Source organism: Phaenicophaeus curvirostris, chromosome 1 (genome assembly GCF_032191515.1).
Source record: "Phaenicophaeus curvirostris isolate KB17595 chromosome 1, BPBGC_Pcur_1.0, whole genome shotgun sequence".
NCBI lineage: Eukaryota > Metazoa > Chordata > Aves > Cuculiformes > Cuculidae > Phaenicophaeus > Phaenicophaeus curvirostris.
Window position 1 is genome coordinate 52904398 of NC_091392.1, and position 20498 is coordinate 52924895.

Genomic DNA, 20498 nt, shown 5'->3' on the forward strand with positions numbered 1-20498 from the left:
CTATTTATAACTAGAAAGTTATACTTGCTTTATGAACAAAATAAATAACCAAAGTATAAATAACCAAGCCAAAGTATATGTTAAGAATACAAGATCTTTACCTTCAAACTATTTTTGGACCTTTGGTAAATTTTACTTTTTGTGGAGAATGATAAATAGCCATCCAAGTAGCTTACATTCCTGGTTTTGTGTGCCCAACCCTCTCCAACGGCACATAGATCTTAATTATGTCATAGAACCATAGAATACTTTAGGTTGGAAGGGATCTTAAAGACCATCTAGTTCCAACCCCTCTGCCATGGGCAGGGACACCTCTCACTAGATCAGGCTGCCCAAGGCCCCATCCAACCTGCCCTTGAACACCTCCAGGGATGGGGCATCCACAACTTCCTTGGGCAACTTGTGCCAGTGTCTCACCACTCTCACACTGAAGAAATTCCTCCTTATGTCTAGTTTAAATCCACCCCTCTCCAGTTTATAGCCATTGACCCTTGTTCTATCACTACAAGCCTTTGTAAACGTTCCCTCCACAGCTTTCTTGTAGCCCTCTTCAGGTACTGGAAGGTCACTCTAAGATCTTGTCAGAGCTTTCTCTTCTCCAGGCTGAACAAGCCCAACTCTCTCAGCCTGTCCTTGTATGGAAGGTGCTCCAGCCCTCTGACCATCTTTGTAGCCCTCCTCTGGACCTGTTCCAACAGCTCCATATCCTTCTTAAGTTGAAGTTGACACAGTGCTCCAGATGAGGTCTCTCAGAAAAACAATTGAGGGGCAGAATCACCCCTCCTCGACCTGCTGGCCATGCTTTTTTTGATGCAGCTCAGGATACAGTTGGCCTTCAGGTCTGCGAGCGCACATTGCCAGCTCATGTCAAGCTTCTCATCAGCGCATGTACCATTTTACTCAAATAAGCATTATTTTAGTAGTCACAATTGCCAGAAGTGTTAAAGCTAGAAAACAAATATTCCACACAATGTAGACGGATGTTCAGATGGTACTAGGCTCTAATGATATGGAATTCAGGATATTACATAGTTAATAGAATTTAAGTTTAGAAATACAGACCATTTATTTTCAAGGTACCACCTCTCTCTCACTCTCAGCATAGAAAACATATTTTCAGAATGCATACCCTCCACTACTGGACTGATGAGATAAACCAAGCCAATGACAAAAGTCATACAGAAGCAAAAAGACATTATTTATTAAAGGCAATTAACAAAATGTCCACAGGTAACTCAAACCCTGTATACATTAGGATGTATACAGAGGCTTATGTATTTTGCTGGATTTTCTGAAGAAGATACTCCATTTGTAAGTTTAGATTTGGCTGTCCTCTTTTTGTCTTCTTACTTAATATTTTATAAGCTTCCATTTTCTTTTGCTTGTACAACCGCTGAGCTGCTTCTCTTTGTTGTTTTCTTTTTTCTGCTTCCTGAAATTAAACAAATTGATATGATTATATTTCTTCTGTAATTATGAAGCTATCTAGAAGCAATAACATTTCTTTTTTGTGAAGATACCAGCAATTAGGTATTGTACTGACACAGAAAACACCACTACTATTAAAAACTTAATCAGGACTCTCTCTCAGTGCATACTGCAAATCAAAACAGATTATATTGCCTAAAGCTTCAAAACAAGAGCCAAATTTTCTTCAGAACATCCCGCAATAAGGCTTGTCACTAAAATATGTACTACTTCCTTCCTACGATTTTTTTTCCTTAAATGACAAATAGGCAACCAATTCCCACTTTCTCCTGAGTGCAAGGAAGAGTTTGATCCAGTGGCCAAACCAGACATACTAGGACTGACATACTAGGCCATCTGCAGAGGACTGACAGAGAGGATATGGGACATATATAGGGCTAGAAGTTGGGCAAGTTGGCAATACTAGGAGAGTTTCACAAGCAGCATTACCTAGGGCAGCTTGATCAGGACCAGACTGTTAGTGATATGTCCTCTTTAAAGCAACAGACTGCTGCCTTTACTAAGAAAGGAAAAAAAACCACCCCACCTAACCAAATTTTCAACTGTAGAGACTTTCCACATTAAGAGGACAGCACATATACAATGAAAACACTAAAGGAGATACTTAAACTACATGGATAGACATCATGATACTATGTTCAGCTTTCATCAAACAGCTCACACCCCCTTCTCAAGTGTTATAATTTTATTAAGGATTTTGGGCAAAAAGCCCCAACAGGCAAGCTAACTAGCTTGCTTTACTTATATCATAACTAAAATATGCAAGACATCACAAATCAGACTGAAGGACTGCATCAGTCCATTTGGATCACTGCATCTCATAAAGCTTGTTTTTTGAAATTCTAGTGCTTTGCTGACCACAATGGCAGATGTTTCTGCAGAACGCTCACATGATAACCTATCAATTACATTATTGTTTTCCATCACATAGCTAGCTCCTATGATATACAAATATTAGTGAGAATGTTGTGATGTAAAATATAGTTAACCAGAAATATCCCAAGAAAGTATTTCCAAATAGAAATCTAACAGGCTTCTTGGGAAAAGAAAAAGCAAACAAACCTGCAAATATAATACCTCTTCATTCAGAACTTTTTATGTATTTTACCGTAACAATAAGCAACATAATTAACTTCTTTTTTAAAAACCAGAATAGCATCAACTAGTTTATCTGTAATTCCTTTCCTATATAATACTTTTAATGCTGTTCGGCATACAGTTGGAAACAACATTCATTTGAACTACCAATCAAAAGCAAGAACATTGATATTGCTTAGGTAGTTGTTACTTACGTTTGTATTTTTTTCTGATCTCTACTAACGCATAGCTTTTTTTATATAGTGTGGAGGTCAAAACTGTGCCTTTAAGCTTATTCCTTTTCCCAAAATAAGTAACAGTAAATCCAGTGTCTACTGAATGAAGGAAGATTTTGGCTGCAGACACTATTACATGTAATTGTCTCACTGCTGGTCAAAGCACATAAAAAGGTAAAAGGAAGTCTGCATTAAGATAACAATGTAAGAAATACCATGGATATTTCATTTTTCATCACAAGATGATGGTATTGCTATTACTTCTCCTTCTACAATATTTAAAAGTTCTAGTATAATCCACTGGGATATGCAGACCAAGCTCTAAGCTTTTCCTGACGTACTGACATAAAAAAACCTACTAACAGCAACTGCAAGACAAAAATAGTATTAACAAAGAATAATAACATTGAACACCTGCATACCTGAATATTACTGTCAAGTTGAAAAAGACTGAGAGAATACCAATACCTGCGTTCCTGTCCTATTTGGGTCCAGACAGAAAACTGACAGGTAGAAAAGCATTTTAACCAAGGCTTTTGTCTACAACCAGGAAAGATCTCTGTTTAAGATTTACCTCTTTCTTTCTAGCACGCTCAGCCTTTATTTTCTCATACTCTTCTATTGCCTTCTGATTGGCTGTTTTCTTCTTTATCTTCACTTGAGATATAACTGGCCTGTAAGAAAAAGTACATGGACTTCAGACATGGACTGTCACCAAGACATAATCATACATCTCACAGCCACTGCAGAATCAGAGTACAATCTTCCACTCTTCAACTGGTTTTTGCATATTTGGGGAAGTTAATTAGAAGTACACATATCGGAAGGCTCATCCTTCTACACTGAATACCTATTTGCAACAATCGTACAGGGTAACCAATACCATTACATGTAATCTAATGAGCAGCTAGCATGGAAACACCACAAAAAAACTCCTCCAATGCCAAATGTACCAAAGATGGGACTACATACAACTTTTAGAAAGACACACACCTTATCTGCTGGCTCTTCAAATGAATGTTTCATGAACTAAGAGTCCCTAAAAGAGGATTTTTTCCCCTCTCATACAAGCTGTATAAAACCAGAAAAACCTGAATACACTAGCTAAGAGCTGTACTACCACTTTCTAGTTCTGACATATGGATGCAACTGCAGAGATATGAGGGCAGCCAGCTGTTGGTAGACTGCCTGCCAGAGAAGTCAGGCTGACACGGCAAGGTGAAAAAGCGCAGTAGCAACAATGCCTTTCTAAAAGTTTCTTCTTGAAGGAGACGGCATATTATTTTCTTTAATGTTGTGAAATTAGGAACTGAAATTATATTCCTTCCAAATTTCAATATAAAAAAATGCCCAGGTATCTTTCACCAAAGAAAAACAGTAGAAGAAAATAGGTGCCATTTGTCTGGCATTTATTGCCATACTAATTTGAGTGGATTTTTCTCTTTACTTAGATCTAAGCTGTTACATAAACAGTGAGCAAAGATGTTACACGCTTGTAAAATTTAAGCTTTGCTAGGCATTTAACAACTGTTCACAAAATAAGTTTGATTATTACTCACACTACTAAAAGCTGAAAACTAGTCATCATAATCTAGGGATTTCAGACAGGTGATCAGAGAGGAAAGAGGAAGTATTTGCTCATACTTTCATTAACAAATATCACCTTATCTGAACAAAAAAAAAAAACAAAAACCTTTGCTTTATTCTCATCTCCATCCTGTGGCAATATTGTGTCATGACACCTCATTGTCGGAAGTATAAAAGTACTTAAATTGCAATATATGATCAAAATAGAACTGCCTAACCAAAAACTTACCTTAAAACTCCATAGAACACTGAAGTCTACTTAATAGACTCTACGCATCACCACACCTCACAGACTAGCAGCCACGTTGCTGCAGAATTATTAATTCTGGTTTACAAGTTCATGACCATAGTTTAAGCAAAATTAAAAACACTTCTGGTTTAAAGAGAAAACTTCAGTACTATTTCAGACATAGCTGACTGTTCCAGATAAAACTCTACTTTTCTCCCACTGCTGGGCTTAGATCTGACTGACTTCCCACCTCTCCCAAGCAAGCGTTCTTCTCAGGAAGGTTTAGATGCAGATGGTACAACTAGGAACACGGAGACTTGCGAGACTGCTTGGACTGGGGACAAAAAGGCATTATATCAATCCCTGTACTTGAGCACTGTTCGAAAACATTGCCATAACACCGTTAGAGCTGAGTGACTACCGCTTTTCATTTTACTAACAGACCTAACCAGGATGTCAGGGGAAATTACTATAACACAGGGGGAAAAAATGGTTTAAATTGTCTGATACTTGTTAGATTGCAAGTGAAAAACTCCATTTCACTTTTCCCAGTAAAGTATAAGTAAATTTAAAGTCAAACAAACAAAAACCCCAAACCATCAAACACCACTGGAAAAATATTATGACATCTCTATTGGTTAACATTATTACTTTGATTAAGAGCCTTACTGGTTTTACTACATCTTCCATTTAATTTTTTTTAAGTTCATAGCTAAAATCCCTCCAAACTAGCCATGCTACAAAAGGAAAACTGCACAGAGTATTGCTCATTCTAGCAGAAAAACCCAGCACAATGTAAAGATGACAAGCTATCAAATGAGAAACAGAAAGATAATGTAAAAAATGTTCCTGAAAAATGACATTAACCTAAAAATACTGAAAATCAAATCAAAGGAAAACTCCGTAAACCTAAAAGCATGCTGTCTGAAAAGCAGGTTCCTATTTTTGCCGGGACAATAAAAAACTGGTCACCACTTACTCCTCTTGGGCTGAACCCTATCCTTAAAGTACAATGCTAATGTCGTGTTATCTTTGTGGAACCAAGCACTAAACATAATCAATTTTGCTCTCTGATTTTGATGCAAACACAAAAAAGCTGGACATTTAAATACACTTAACAGTTAGGAAAAACATTTAAGACCTTAGGGCATTGTTTTAGGGTAAAGCAAATCACCATAATGAAGTTCATGCAAAGTGTAAGATTTAAAATATTTCTTCAATGACGGAAACAATTACTTGTTTCTAGAGCCATATTTCAAAAACTTACTCTACGGCCTCATTAAGTTTTTCTTCTGATAAAACTGAATCATCTCGAGCCCTGCGCCGTTTCTTAAGCATTTCTTCCTCAGCTAGGTAAAGGTGTTTCAAGTGCTCTGGGTAAGTATCAGTAAACTGATCATCCTGTTGTGAAGGGACCTTTCTTCCCTTTTTCAAGAATCTCCTGTATTGTCTTTCAACCTTTTGCTTTCTCCGAAATGCAAATCCTTGTCCTGCAAACATAAGAAAAACGGTTAAATAAACCTGCACTGAAGTAGAAGCAAATAGTTTAACTGTTGCCAGATCACTTCAATCCATTTTCTTTCCAAAACAGGAAAAAAAAACCCAAACCAACAAAACACTATTTGAGCTAAATTTTAATAAGGAATAGTCAAAAATTCAAGGAAAAACTACTGTTCCCTACTGTAGCTTATTCAGATGTACCGAAAATTAATCATCTTTGAGAAACCATGCCATTGCAAACACACCACTCAATGCACATTCAACACTGTATATCTTTGCCGATGGTTCTTAAATCCAGTGAAAAGACATATTAACAGTTTAAGTCTCCATCATTACATAACCACTTATCAATGAAGTCAAGCACACTTTTCTCCTAATACGTCAATGATAACTTTTTTTATTATAGTACCTTAAAAGCTACTGACTTCAACAATATACACTAACAAAATATTTTCTAAAGGCAGCAAATCCAAATTAGCCTCAACTCTTCCTTTGAATTTTTCTCCAAAGCTGAAATTTCCTACGTGTTGCAAAAGCCAATGCCCTTTTTCCTACAGGTTCATTTTAACATTTCTATTAGCCACCTGTCAATAGTCTGAAACTGTTTCCAAAAATGCTTCTACTTTCAACGTACAGCTTCACAGAAAACTAAACTCTAGTCCTAAATCAGAGAACTATCATCACCCAGCCTGAGTGCACCACTGAAGAAGAGGTTCTGCAATCCTGAGATCCGGGACCAACCTTCATACACAATGATACTGAAAATGCTGGCAAATAAACTCTCTGAGACTCATTTGGGTGTTTCAGAAAGCAAACATCCTTTAATCAGGCCTGGACACCGTGAGGGAGTAATCATCATCAATCGTGTGCAATGAGACAAGAGCTAGTTACAGAATATATTTCACGCTTACATGCACAGGTATTAATTTTCCCATAAATCTTATGCATATCCTATTACTTTCCAAGGACTGATTTTTATGTTATTATGAATTTTGCAACAGTCAAAACTCTTGTTAACTTGGAGATGGCTCCAGCTCTCTGCCTGACCTTGCATTTGAGACAGGGACAGACTCCAAACAGAGGTGATTACAAAAGAAGAGACATCTGTTCAGCACAGATTACACTTCATAAAAGACGTCATGATTTTCAAAGAATTAACAGTGCCTGGAAAATCACTGCCTGAAAGAAAACATGCTGTCGGAGGGACGTGCTGTCTAACTTTAAAAAAATGCAATTACTTAGATGCAACTTAACTCTACTTTACCTTAAATCGAACATACCCCATTTTTTGTAATAAACTACTTCTTGTATCAAAAGGCTGGCCCCAACAGCCTTGCAGCCGCCGGTCCTGAACCGCCAGCGAGCCCTCACCGCCACAGACACACCAACAGGCTTCAAGCCCCCCGGGCAGCGAGGGCGGACGGACCCAGGGGCTCCGCGGGGGAGGCCGGGCCGAGCCGGCTAAGAAGGGGGCGGGGAAGGGAGACCGATCCGGGCCTCCCCACGCCCAGACTCACCCTCCTGGACGCTGCCAATGACGTCGCGCAGCAACACGGGCCTCCACAACCGCTTTCGGCGGGGACCGCGGCCCGCGGCGGCCCCGTTTTCCTCCGCCGTTCCCCTCCCGCCGCGCCGCGCCGCCATCGCTATCGCTCTGCCGGCGTCGCGCCGCGAGGTGACGTCACCGAGGCGCCGTGAAACGACGTCACCCAGGCGGCACCGCCGCCTCCACCTCTGGGCGCTCACCTCCCCAGGCCATGGCGCGGCCTCTTCCTCCCGAGGCGGCGGCGGCGGCGGCGCTGGGGGCGCTGCGGTGTGTTGCCGCCTTCGTGTCGCGGGCGCTGCCGCTGTGCCGCGCCCACACGGTGGAGTTCTACACGCGGGGGCTGTGGGAGCGGCTGGTGGCGGCGCGGCCCGAGGCCGTGCTGCAGGCCCTCAGCGCCGCTGGGCCCATGGCGCTGGGGCGACCCCTGGCGGAGGCCGCCGGCGCCGCCGCGCTGCTGCGGGGTGAGTCGGGGCCGGGGGCCGGGGGAAAGGCCGAGGCCTCGGGGGCCAGTGATACCGGAAATCGTAGAATGGTTGGGGTTGGAAGGGACCTTAAAGATATCCAGTTCCACCCCCCCCGCCATGGGCAGGGACACCTCCACCAGACCAGGCTGCCCAAGGCCCATCCAGCCTGGCCTTGGACGCCTTCAGGGATGGGGCAGCCACAGGTTCCCTGGGCAACTTGGGCCACTGCCTCAACACCCTCACGGTGAATAAATAAACTCTTACCTCAGACTCCTTCTGGAGTTTTAGGAAGCAAGCACCTTTATCAGGCCTGGGCACCATGAGGGAGTGATGTCCATCAAACGTGCACTGAGACAGGTGCTGAGGACAGATTTCGCTCTTACATGCGTATTTATAAATTTCCCCAGAAGCCTTACGCATATTCTATCACTTTCTAAGGACTAATTTTAATGTTATTATGAACTTTGTAACAGACAAATCTATTTCTAATTGAGTTCTATTGGGTTTTAGTCTAGTTGAGGCTCTGGAGGTGTCCAGAGAAGAGTGACAAAGCTGGTGAAGGGACTAGAGAACAAGTCTTATGAGGAATGGCTGAGAGAGCTGGGGTTGTTTATCTTGGAGAAGAGGAGGCTGAGGGGACATGTTATTGCTCTCTTTAACTACCTGAGAGGAGGTTGTAGAGAGGAGGGAGCTGGCCTCTTCTCCCAAGTGACAGGGGACAGGACAAGAGGGAATGGCCTCAAGCTCTGCCATGAGAGGTTCAGGCTGGACGTCAGAAAAAAAATGTTCATGGAAAGTGTCATTGGGCACCAGAACAGGCTGCCCAGAGAGGTGGTTGAGTCACCTTCCCTGGAGGTATTTAAAGGATGGATGGATGAGGTGCTCAGGGGCATGGTTTAGTGGTTGATAGGAATGGTTTGACTTGATGATCCTGGGGGTCTTTTCCAACCTGATGATTCTGTGACGCTGTGATTCTGTAATTTGGGGCTTTGGAGCCAGCTCCGCCTGACCTTGCATTTGAGATGAGGGAAAGCTGCAAACAGGTGATCACAGAAGAGACAACTGTTTAGCACAGATCAGACTGAACACAAGATGTTATCTCCTAAGAATGAACGGTGTCTGGAAAAAACACTGTCTCAAAGAAAACATGGTATCGGATGGACGTTCTGCCTAACTTAAAAAAATGCAATTACTTACATGAAACGTTACTTTAGCTTAAATAAAAAATATTCCACTTTTTGGAATAGTAACAACTTCTTGTATCACCAGTGCTCAGGGAGGTGTTACAGTCCACAGGCTCTGCTTGCACTGCTCTCTTGCTGCCACCACCTGTGAGCCGCAGTAGCTCCCCCCTTCCAGACCACTCATGCTCCTTGAGCAACATCAGTTTCTTTTCTTGCTTGTTACCCTCCTCTCTATGCTTCAAATTATTTTCCCTGCTTTTTAATAAAACAGGAAAATTTCACACCACTCTGCTGAACTGCTTTCCCCTCCACCCCTGCTTTTTTACCCATTGTCTTCCCGCAGCTATTCCCATGGCATGCCACCAGTCTGCCTTTGGCTGAAGCTGTTTTTGCTTTTCATGCCTGTGTTTGCACCAGCAGTGCTCATCTTTTCCAGAGTAACAGGATCTGTTTGGAACCGTTATGGCTCAGATGAAGTATGGCTGTGGTGGGAGTAATTGCACTTCAGGAGGCTCTGGGTAGTGACAGTTGTGATGATGGGCTCATTTTATAAATTTCATCCTGTGCATTTAGAAATGAAGTGAAGCTCCCAACTGTCAGACGCCTTCACTCTGAAAAATTTCTGAAGAAGTAGAATGAACTGAAAAAGACCCCTCCACGTGAGTGGAAAGATGTAGCTGTTAGAAGTCCTCCAAATGTTGAAACTGGAAATGTGGAGGACAGCTGGAAGAGGCTTTAAGCACCTCTATCCTGTATATCTGTAATAATGAGTGTCTGGCAAAGGAAAACAGAAAGCACTTCTATTTCTGACAAGACCTATTTAAGAAGCACTTCATACTTTTAGTAATTTTCAAGTAACTCAGGAGGCCAGCTATGAGACTGTGTTACTCAATTTACTGCAGGCCAAGTAGAAGGGAAACATATCAGTAATATGCTTTCGAGCAGAGCACAGAAATGAAGATAAAGCATCTGACAGGTATGTTACTCAGCCCCAGTAAAGAGATCAGTTTCAAAACTAAGGTAAAATCTCTGGAAAAGGACTTGGCTGAGAAAAACCTGCATCATGCCAAAGCTAATGGACTATAGGTAGCTCTCGTGTAGTGTTAGCTCTGAAATGCTACATGAAATGGCAAGCCAAACAGAAAAGTACATTGAGTATAATCGAAGGATCTGCAAAAAGTAGCATGTGGAGCTGTGTATTTTTTGGCTTACAGCACAAGCTAAGATAATGATTTGGATTTGGAAATAAATTGAAGAACTGTGAATTGCTGCATCACTTGTAACATTTCTTGGATCTAAAGACCTTCAAAATATTAACTGTAAGATTCATTTTGAAAGGGTTGAGGTATCTGGGAAAAAAAACCCACAGGATTTATTTGCGTGTGAAAAAGAGATTGGATTATGAGTTAAGTTTGAGAGCCAGATGGAAACGAAACAGTGGTCTAGTCAGCAAGAAAAAGTGTTGGATGCCAGGTAATGTCATAGTCAGAACTGATTCAGAGTGACAGGACATAAAATTAAAAATTAGAAGCTAGAACAAAACTAATTATTAGATGAAGTCTTAAAGAAAAAATATCAATAATTCACAGTAGTTCATGCAGATGTAACATCCTTGTCTACGTGTTTGTGCCCGTTTTTATTTTATTGACTGTTGACTGCTCAGCATGACTTTTCTGCATGAGGAGATAGTTATATTAGTCTAGAACTTGTAGAAACTTCTGTTGGCCTGCGATGCCATGCTGGCTTGAGGTGGTGGGCAAGTTTGATGCTCTGAAACAAACCTTTTCCACTATCTACTTCCTTACCGTGCATTGGAGGGCTAGTGTTAACATTGGCATAGTGAGGTTATTTCCAATGAAGGAAACTAATGCACTTAAAGATCCTGCCTATTATAGTGAAACAAGCACGTCTCAAGTATCAAAATGGGTCATATTTATAAACAACAGATAGCTACCTAATCTGTCAATACCATTTGCATTCATTTCTGCCTTTTGATCTAAACCAAACATGTAAATGTAATGTTTATGACACCTATGGGATACTCCAGTTTCCAGTTTATTTCTACTAATACTACTATAAAGTTTGCATTAAGAGCAATTCCAAGCTGCTTAATATTATTGAAAGAATGCATATATTAGTACACTTCTAGTCATCGAAGGCATCTTGTAATAGACTTGTTATGTGAAAGTGACATGTTTTCATTCATTTTCTTGCTATCCTGCTATATGGAGGAAGGATGGCAGTATTTCTTCTTGCATTCCCAATTATCTGGTGTTACTGCAATGATAGAAAGCATGTTTTTCCTAGTGGTGATACAGTTCAGTGCATTTAAAATATAAAGGTCCATGAAAGGCCCGGGTGGACGAGGTGCTAAGGGGCATGGTTTAGTGTTTGATAGGAATGGTTGGACTCGATGATCAGGTGGGTCTCTTCCAACCTGGTTATTCTGTGATTCTATGAACGACACCCACTACTCATTTAAGACCAAGACAGGAGACAAAAGGCAAGCCAGGAGACATTTTCTTCTTGCAGTTTGTTTGCTAGACTTGTTAGCTTTTATATATTTTAAAATAATTAAGAGTATTTAGAAATCTAAAAATTATCAGCGAAACAACATAGAAATAGTTTTAGCTAAACCACGGATGAATTAGAAAATGCAAAACAGTCTCAGAATTAGTAATTGATTCATAGCAATATGTTTCACTTTAAAATAAATGTACATTTTTGAAAGTGAGGCAGAATAAATAGTTACTTCTGTCAGATGCTATGTATTTATTGTTTGTAGTTTTCTGCCAATTCTATTACAGAGATTTTAAGCAGTGTTTACAGAAATATTTTCATTTTCTTTTCTGTACAGATGATGACACGTTTTCCAATGTGTTTTGTGAAAACTCTAAGAAACTTATCAATATACATTTGTTTGCTCTGGCTGCTAAGTATTATTCATTGTCCAACCTTGGTGTGTGTACCCCATTAGAAGACATACTTGAAGCATGGAGAGGAGACAATCAAGGAACAACAGGTATGTTTATAGTTGTGTTTAAATTTTTACTTATTCTCTATAGGACCTGCAAAGTTTTGAGGGGCCATTTGGTTGGATTTTCTCTTACAAGCTCTTCACTTTGAGTTTTAATTGTTCCTAGACTGTTTCTTCATTGCGGAGGAGTCACAGCATTCAGTACCTGTAGGCACTTCCTGAGATTCGGTTTTAAAGTGGATGAGATTGGCAAATGGGCAATTGTTATTTGACATATTTGTTAATTCCCTTTCCTTTTCTTCTCCTTTCCAGCAGGAATCATGGTTGCTATTCTTGCTTTTTTTTTAAAAGTCTCACCCTAAAATCTGGCACGTATAGGGGGGTTGTTATATCTTTTTATGCAATATTAAATGCATTCTTTGGCACTTAGCTGAATATGGCTCAGTAAGTGTTTGATGTCTCAAAAAAAAGATTTTATTCATTCTGTATGTATTGGAACAATACCAAATATCTGTCATAAAAATAGAATAATCTCATTTTCTCTAGTTAAATAAATTGAATTAAAACACTTTCAAGTTGGACACTGGAAGTCTTACCCCTAATTATATTTTTTATATCAGATGATAAACTGGCATTTATATGTACTTGGACTGCTGTAATTTTCACTGAAAATGTGCTCTTTGTGGAGTACTCAGTTTGTATAGATGTGCCACTGTCTTTCAGATTTCTTATTAGATTTTCAGAGACAGACTGGCCTTTGCTTTCTAGTGTGTTTTATCTCTATAACATGTTAAAACTCTGACATTTCTAGTCCTAAGTGATAACCCCATTGTATATGTTGGGAATCTCTTGTATTTTCTACAGCTGTATTCTCTTTCTAGTTTTGCCATTTTCCATGGTTGAACCCCAGTTTTCCATTTCTTCAGGATTACTAAAATGCCACAGCTAAGACAGTCTTAATGGTTTGTTGTGCATTGGTCTTACTTTCTGCTCTTCATTCATTGGAAGCCCTTTTTTCTTGTTTGATAATTGTGTGCTACTTTTCTTCTCCTTTGCTTTTTTCATTTACATTATGCTCTCATTCCCTATGTCGTGCTGTATTTTCTGTAATTGTGTAGTTCTACCTTGTTTTGCTCATACTTGAGTCCATACTGGGGTTAACTTTCTTAGACAAACCTGCAAGGATTCTTTTACCTTGTTATGTAGAACAGAGCCTCAGGATAAGGCAGTTGCAGAATATTTTATTCTGTGTCTTGCAGGAGTGCTGCTCGGTTGGCTAACTGGATTGTGGGTTTGTGATACAGTTATTCCAAGTTGTACTTCGTAGTAAAAATAAAACGTGTTCCAAATGTATACAGTGGTATTGTAATTCAAAACCTTTGTGCTGTATTGGCAGTGAGTATCAGTTAAATTAACTTAATTGAAATTCCTAGTAATCATTTGGCAGAAACAAAATACCAAATTATGGATTCACAGTGTGAAAGTTGCCAAATGAAAGTTGTGAAAGTTTTTTCAGCTATTTTGGACTTAATTCTGTGTTACAGAAAATATATTCATTTCCTGATATACTAAAGCGTGCTGTGAGTCAAGGGAAGTGTAAGTTTGAGAAAACTGGGATCTTTACAATGGCCTTGCTCACATTCTGAAAAGTATGCATCATGACAATTCCATTTATGTTTTCAGATGTCTTTAATAAATTTTCTTTTTCTAAGACAAATATGCCTATGAGCCTCTTCCCACAGTTTTCATATTTCCATATTTCTCTAGCTGCTTCATCATCTTAATGTAGATATATTGCTATCCTTCCTTGGAATAATTAGGAAGCACAAACATTTTAAGCATATTGTGGATACAACTACTCAGAATGGAATTCTGCATCTAACGGTCTTTCTCCACTGGTTCCTAACAAAGATTGCTGTGGTCTTTACTGCATGATCAGGTTGTTTGCACTGACCACACGGGCTCCAGAAGAGCCTGGCCCAAGGAGGGGGAGCAAGCAGGGAGAATTAATTTTGTTACAGAGTTCATATCTGACATAAAAAAATGAGGGTTTCTAGAATATTGGATTATGAGTACTCTCGACCTTTGCAACGTGTTTCTTGCCAAGGTCGTGCAATGACTTTTAATGAATCAAATCTTTAAATTCCATGTACTGGAATATTATTCTTCTCAATGTTTTTTTTAGTATATGGTTCTCCCAGACCCTCACTCTGACTCACGGAATTAAGTCATAGTAGTGTAACTTCTGTGTAGGTGGTGTTGTCTGGTGCAGACTGTGAATTTCTTATTTTATCTGGTGTATCTGAATTTCCTGGTAGCTGGGGGGCAGGTATAAAACCCCTGTACCCTGCCATAGGAGATCGTAGAAAGATCTGCATTATAAATCTTAGCTTTGCAACTAAAGGTGTAGCTGTAAGTGGCATTGTAGAGTTGAAGCAGTTTTTCAAATGAAAAACAGCCACCTATGCTAAGGTTTCACAATAGAGATAAGCAACATTTCAGCAATGTACTAAAACTAGTAGCATTAAGCTTTTTTTTACTCTATTGTACTGAGTGAGCTTATGTGAAGCTCATTTTCTTTTTTCGTCAAATAAGGAGCTGAATCTCTAAATTTCTTATGGTTTTATTTAAATTAGTATTTGTTCTGCTTGCGTCAGTTGGTATGCATAATAAGAAAATCTACATGTGTAATTATTTGTTTCAAGCAAGTAATTTTGTGATAGCAGAATGGGTTTACTTAATTTGTTTAAAAATACCATACATATTTCTTGAGTTTGCAGTTGTCTTGGCAATATAAAACAATCCTGAAATACAGTTTTTCTATTAGGTTCTAATGTCTGCTTTTTTATTCAAAATTATTTTTAAAAAATCTGTCAAAATGTTGTAGAAAAATGCATCAACAGTAAAATTTATTAAAAAGCTTATGAAAAAGGTTCTGTGAACAGTGTGATTTTCCCTGTGCTGAAATATAAGTAGAGTGTTTAGTCTGCAAAAAGTAGAAAAAGGGGTCTAAAAGTAGTTAAGAAAATTAAGTAGCTAAGTTGATAAATATTTTATATATGTAGGTATAAGCAAACTATGATTTTTTTTTTTTTTTTTACCTGGAACCTCAGCTTCTGCCAGCTGGGTCTCCTTCCTGCATTTACCCTTCCATGTTTCAGATACTTCATTTGGCTAAAATACTGTCTGAAATGGTACTTCACACAGCATTACCCTGTTCAGTCTTCTGGATTCATGCCATAGCAAAGTGTAAAAGGTGGGATACATGATGATAGTTCAAAGTGACAATGCTGCTTGGAAGAACAGTCAAACATAACTTTTAATTCTATCAAGAAGTTAAATGTCTGTTTCTTTTTGCTTCTTTTCTGATGAGCCTATCCAGGCACAAAAAATGTTAAACTATAACAAAATACCCCAAAACATTGTAGACTTTTTTTTTCTCGTGTTTTTTTCTTTCATTTGAAGCTATCACAAATCAAAAGGTTTTTAGGAGACCATGGAGATCTTCATGATTTTAAAGTTAAGAAGAATCTTAAATGAAATGTCAAGCACTTGTTTTCTGACATTTGTTTTGTTGAAACATATTTTAGTCTATTTCTTTCTTTTGTCAGTTCATAGCCTATATTAGATTTTAGGTATTGTCATACCAGCTTATTATAACAAAACAAATGTTAAGAAATAGAGAGATCCCGTGGGCTTGGGGAAAAATAGAGAAAACACTAACATTGTCTTTTAAAGAAATAACACTCTTGGCTCTGTTCCCAGCATGATCTAATCGAGGAATGTTTAGGTTTTTGCCTAACGATCAGTTTCTGGACAGAGAACCACGTACTGTGCAAAAAGCAGAGAAAGAGAAAGTATATTAATCTGCTTAGTCATTTTGAAATGTCTTGTTTTCTAGGTGTGCGCTCATCAGTAATGGTCCATTTTTTAATACCATCGCTCAGGCTTACAAAAATTTTCATCAGTGTAGCTACAGCCAAGTGTTCTGTAGTGTTGGTGGCCTAGGATAAATGTGTGGATTTCTCCCAGGGGAGTGACTTCTGCACTTCAGCTTTGGTTGAAAGATGTAGAGATGAGCCACTGGGTACTTGATATTCTCCACAGGCAGTAAAACTGGTAGAGATTGACTCCATCTCATTAACACATTCTTAACTGAAATCTCACTGAAATGAGAGATTTTCTGCCATAAAGGTGTAACAATTTTATAACCTGTCCTTAGGGTTAAAGAAAATAAATGTGCATCTTCCTTTGAATTTCCCCAGCATCCCTCATAAGCTTTATATGATATATCTCCTACTTGATATTGTGAGTAAATCTGCAGAATTAAGCAGCTGTACTGTGTGATTATTAACTGTCCTTGCCCTTGTATTTCATATATGTAAAGCTAAATGTGATAAGCAACACAAAAAGTAAATATTTTTGGAAGACCAGTTAGAAATAACACAGTTTTGTAATAGTACCTATTGTTTAACATCTGGTCAGTTATTAAATATACTATATCTTAAAAAAACTACAGTAATAGTACTAAGTTTTACAGTGTGTTGAATTTTACTGATTCATCTGTAATTCAGAAGTTTAGTCTTGTACTAATTCAGTAAGTTTTTAATTAAAAATTACTATCCTTAAAATATAAAAATGCTACAGCACGTTTTTAGGCTGGTATTTTTTCTGGTTAATCACAAATCTTTAATGTTATGGGTTATGATTATGTTATTTATTTTCTTAATTTGAAACAGGTATCAAAACTGATGAGTTTATGAATAATAAGAAATCACATGAAGTACAGGTGATGTCAGAGCTGGTAGACAAAATAGCAAATTATTGTGGTATAAAGCAGGTAAGAGAGCATTTCTTACTGTATGTTACCGTGTACCTTCCAAATTATTTTCCTTATTGAGTTAAAATACATCATTTTCATATTCTGTCACTGTTGTTCTTATTTTTCCAGTCGGTAAGTGTAGCTAAAAAGAGCCTTTAAGTCCAAACTGAACAACAAGTTTCTTTACAAATACATCATTCCAAAGGATCTGCCCTTCACTGAGTCATAATGATTTTATGACTCATGAAAAATTTTAAGAATTTGTAGTCATCCTCTGTATGTTTAGCAGCTAAAAATTGTCCCACTTTTTGCTATGCGTGGACACTGCCTTATTTATCAGAATTATATTTGTGGCAATTTACCACAAGCATCAGTAGGAGAACAAAACTTGCTTCCCCTTCATTAGAGTGCCATATAGAGACCAAAGCAGAAAATCTGAGAAGTTGTGAAAGCTCATCTTATTCTGGAACTAAGATATTGAAATTATTTCCTATCATTTAATGCTGTTCACCTTTATTTAACATGGATTAAGATCTATCAGTTAGGAATTAGTTTTGACCTTTTTAGTTTGAAGAGAGACCAGATTAAGCAGAGATTTATGTAGCAGAGTGTGCATGAAGTGCATTTCATAGAACTTGTGAGATCAGGGAACATAACACCATAATTACCCAGTTATTGTGAATCAGTCATGTCATACATCAGGCAGCAAGTTTATCCTTGGATGGTAAAGAGATGCAAGATTACTTTCTCAGAATATGATTTTAACCTACCTTTTTTTTTTATATGTGATTATCACAGAATTATATTGGTTGGAAGAGACCTTAGAGATGATCTAGGTTTTTCAGTACCATATTTTACATTCTGTTTGACAAGAGTAACACCAATACCATTTCTTCATTTTACATACATGTAAGTTTCTGTGGGCTTTTTCAATGTTCAACTTTCTGATAGATTCCACATCTTAGACCTTTGTTGTGGTAAGACTAAATTTTTAAACATATATGTGAACTGAGTTTGTTTAGTAATTTTAATCTCTATAATGCTAGCAACTGTCTAATGTAGTAGCTTTATCCTCATTTAAATGTAGAAGACTAGTGGTTCTGGAAAGTGCATTTGATTTCTTCCTATATCTAAGCTGCACTTTCTTCTTATGCAAGGGTCTGTAAGTTTAAGTGTAGACTAGTTTCCTCCAGCTTAGTATTCATTCCCACAAAGATTTGTGGAGAACACACTGTATTTGTTTAAAACCAAAGATTAATCAGGTATCTACCCAGATTTTATTCTTAACATATTTTGTCTAAGCCATTTCCCTCCCCCCTCCCCGTCTTAGTATGTGTATAGTTTAAAAATAGTATTTCAGATGTGGATAAGGGAGAAGGAAACTGCTGTAGTTGGGCAGGCTAAGTCCATATCGCTGTGTTCTCTTAATGTATTTTGTGCTCCAAATTGTACCTGGTAGATTGTAATGGTAGATTGCTAGTTGGCCTGCTTCATACCTATGCCAGGGAGGGTTCTAAAAAGTAATGGTGTGGCCAGTCATGCAGTGGGAGTAGAGTATATAGCTGTTCTCTGTTTGGTTTAGTGGTAGAGGTGTCTCTACATCATCCCAAGTTGCTGTTGTTGCTACCATAGACTGAAGGGCAGGCCCCAAAATTTGTATTCAGCTTGTAAGTTTCTAAAGCTGACCTTTTATTTGGAAGTTATTTGGCTCAGACATAGTTTAGAGAATATAAATGATGCGGTGCTCTCAATAGGCTTGGGTCAGGCCTGTAGCATCCTTGGAAACTTGAGATCAAAACTCTGAATTCTGACCATCTGTTTTGTGAGGAACAACTGATGAAGGCACAATTTTAGGCAATCTTCTCCTTACAGCTGGGATTACCAAACAAATAAAGAGTTGAGATTAAGGCCAAATATTACTGGATGAGACTCAAATCAGTTTGTGAGCATCTGCAATCACTTACAGTGATGGAAGGCGATCTTTCCAGCTGCTCTTTCAACAGCCAGCCATGGTGACAACTGTGGGTGCCCTTAACGGCCGTAAAGTCATTGCACTCCGTAAAGATTAAAAATACAGTAGCACCCAGTTTGGGAAAGTATTTTCTTCTATCATTAGGGTGGTTTTTTGCCTTGCTTACTTTTTGCTTCAGGCAAGTATTAGTTCTTCAAGTGTTGTAGACTTTCATATACTGAAAAAGCTGTAGGAAACTGTGGTTTGCTCGTGATGCAAGACTGGATTTTCTCTGAGTTTGCTGGAAGGTGGTGTTTCATGTAGCATTTTCATTTAGATTTTATATAGTTCTTGTGGGATTCAGCAATGAAAGGAAAGAAAAACCCATATTCAGAGAGTTAAAAACGTAAAGCCACCTTAATGACCTAACCTAAGTCTCAATGTATATGGTTACTAATAAAATCTCAAACCAATCATTATTATCTATCAATATGCTGCAATTTCATCCAGTGATTATGCACTTTTATCAGATGGCTTGGAGTATCTTTAAAAAAAGGATTATTTTCTGTTTATTTTTTTTAAAAAATTGTAACATTTAATGTAAAATGTTATTGCAGTTTATCACTGAATATGAAATGCTGACTGCTCTATGTTAACTTCTTTCCATTTTAGTCATACACAGTAACAAAATTTATTCATGCAAAGTTACAAATCCCTGATATATGAAAAGAGCTTTCCAGTTACCTTTAAAAAAATAAAACAAAAGCCTCCTTCTCAGTTATTAAAAAGCAACTCCTTTTGTTTTGATTACCTTTCAAATTAAAAAAATATAGGAATTGTAAAGTTTTAGGGGAGGTTTTTTCCTTATTGATTTTTTCTATACTTATTGCAAAACAGAATATATGCAACATTTAATTAAAAAATTTAGAGCTATGAAAGCGCAACACATGTTTTACAGCAGCATATGTCCTCAGGGTGTTTCTTTCAGATATTACAGATCACCAATGGCTTGAAAAATGTCCTCTATTTCACCTCAGTACCCATGATGTGTAATGGGTGGTAGAAGATATTGTTCTGTTGCAGTATTTTATAGTGTAGTATGATAGTCATAAAATAAGAATAAAAGCAAAAAAAAATCATGGCTACTTCAATCACTTCTAGGTTAATTTTTTGAATTAAAACATTAGAGAAACTAACTAAAGGACTTTTTTCCGTTTACTGCCCATTTTAAGTATTGTTTCTATCATACAAGTTGAACGTCATAAAATAAAGTTGGTTTTGATTAAACTCTGAAAAGAAGAAAGTGGTGATTCCTCTGTGCTTAAATGCACATTTATTTTCTTTAATGTATTTGTGGAAGTTTTCCTTGGAAATTGCAGCATGTGCAGCAAGAGTTGCAATGTATAGCGTAAGTATGATTTAATTCTGCATTCAGCA

General features: G+C 38.1%; 2 protein-coding genes across 3 annotated transcripts in view; one reads left to right on the forward strand and one right to left on the reverse strand.

Annotated features, from left to right (window-relative positions):
* Window positions 1-1177: 1177 nt before the first annotated feature.
* CCDC59 (coiled-coil domain containing 59) lies at window positions 1178-7909 on the reverse strand. Its single transcript, XM_069858392.1, has 4 exons — window positions 7635-7909; window positions 5885-6107; window positions 3376-3475; window positions 1178-1432 (listed from the first exon to the last, which is right to left on the reverse strand). Exons 1-4 carry the CDS (start codon window positions 7759-7761, stop codon window positions 1271-1273), a joined length of 612 nt encoding a protein of 203 aa, XP_069714493.1. The 5' UTR covers window positions 7762-7909; the 3' UTR covers window positions 1178-1270.
* The window catches only part of METTL25 (methyltransferase like 25), a 57833-nt gene continuing 45199 nt past the window's right edge, over window positions 7865-20498 (forward strand). The window contains exons 1-3 of one of the 2 annotated variants that reach the window (XM_069858362.1): window positions 7865-8124; window positions 12169-12333; window positions 17028-17128. In XM_069858362.1, coding sequence (XP_069714463.1) covers window positions 7875-8124; window positions 12169-12333; window positions 17028-17128 — 516 coding nt within the window. In that variant the 5' untranslated portion in view covers window positions 7865-7874. Of the gene's footprint in view, window positions 8125-10692; window positions 10785-12168; window positions 12334-17027; window positions 17129-20498 lie in introns of those variants that run through there. The other variant, XM_069858373.1, reaches the window with a different exon arrangement.

Excerpts from the sequence above, each read along its gene's own strand:
- CCDC59 (XM_069858392.1), bottom strand. The coding sequence starts at position 7,761 with ATGGCGGCGCGGCGCGGCGGGAGGGGAACGGCGGAGGAAAACGGGGCC. Across the intron at positions 6,108-7,634 it reads CATTGGCAGCGTCCAGGAGG|GACAAGGATTTGCATTTCGG; the intron begins GTGAGTCTGGGC and ends TTATGTTTGCAG. Across the intron at positions 3,476-5,884 it reads AAACTTAATGAGGCCGTAGA|GCCAGTTATATCTCAAGTGA; the intron begins GTAAGTTTTTGA and ends TTTTTCTTACAG.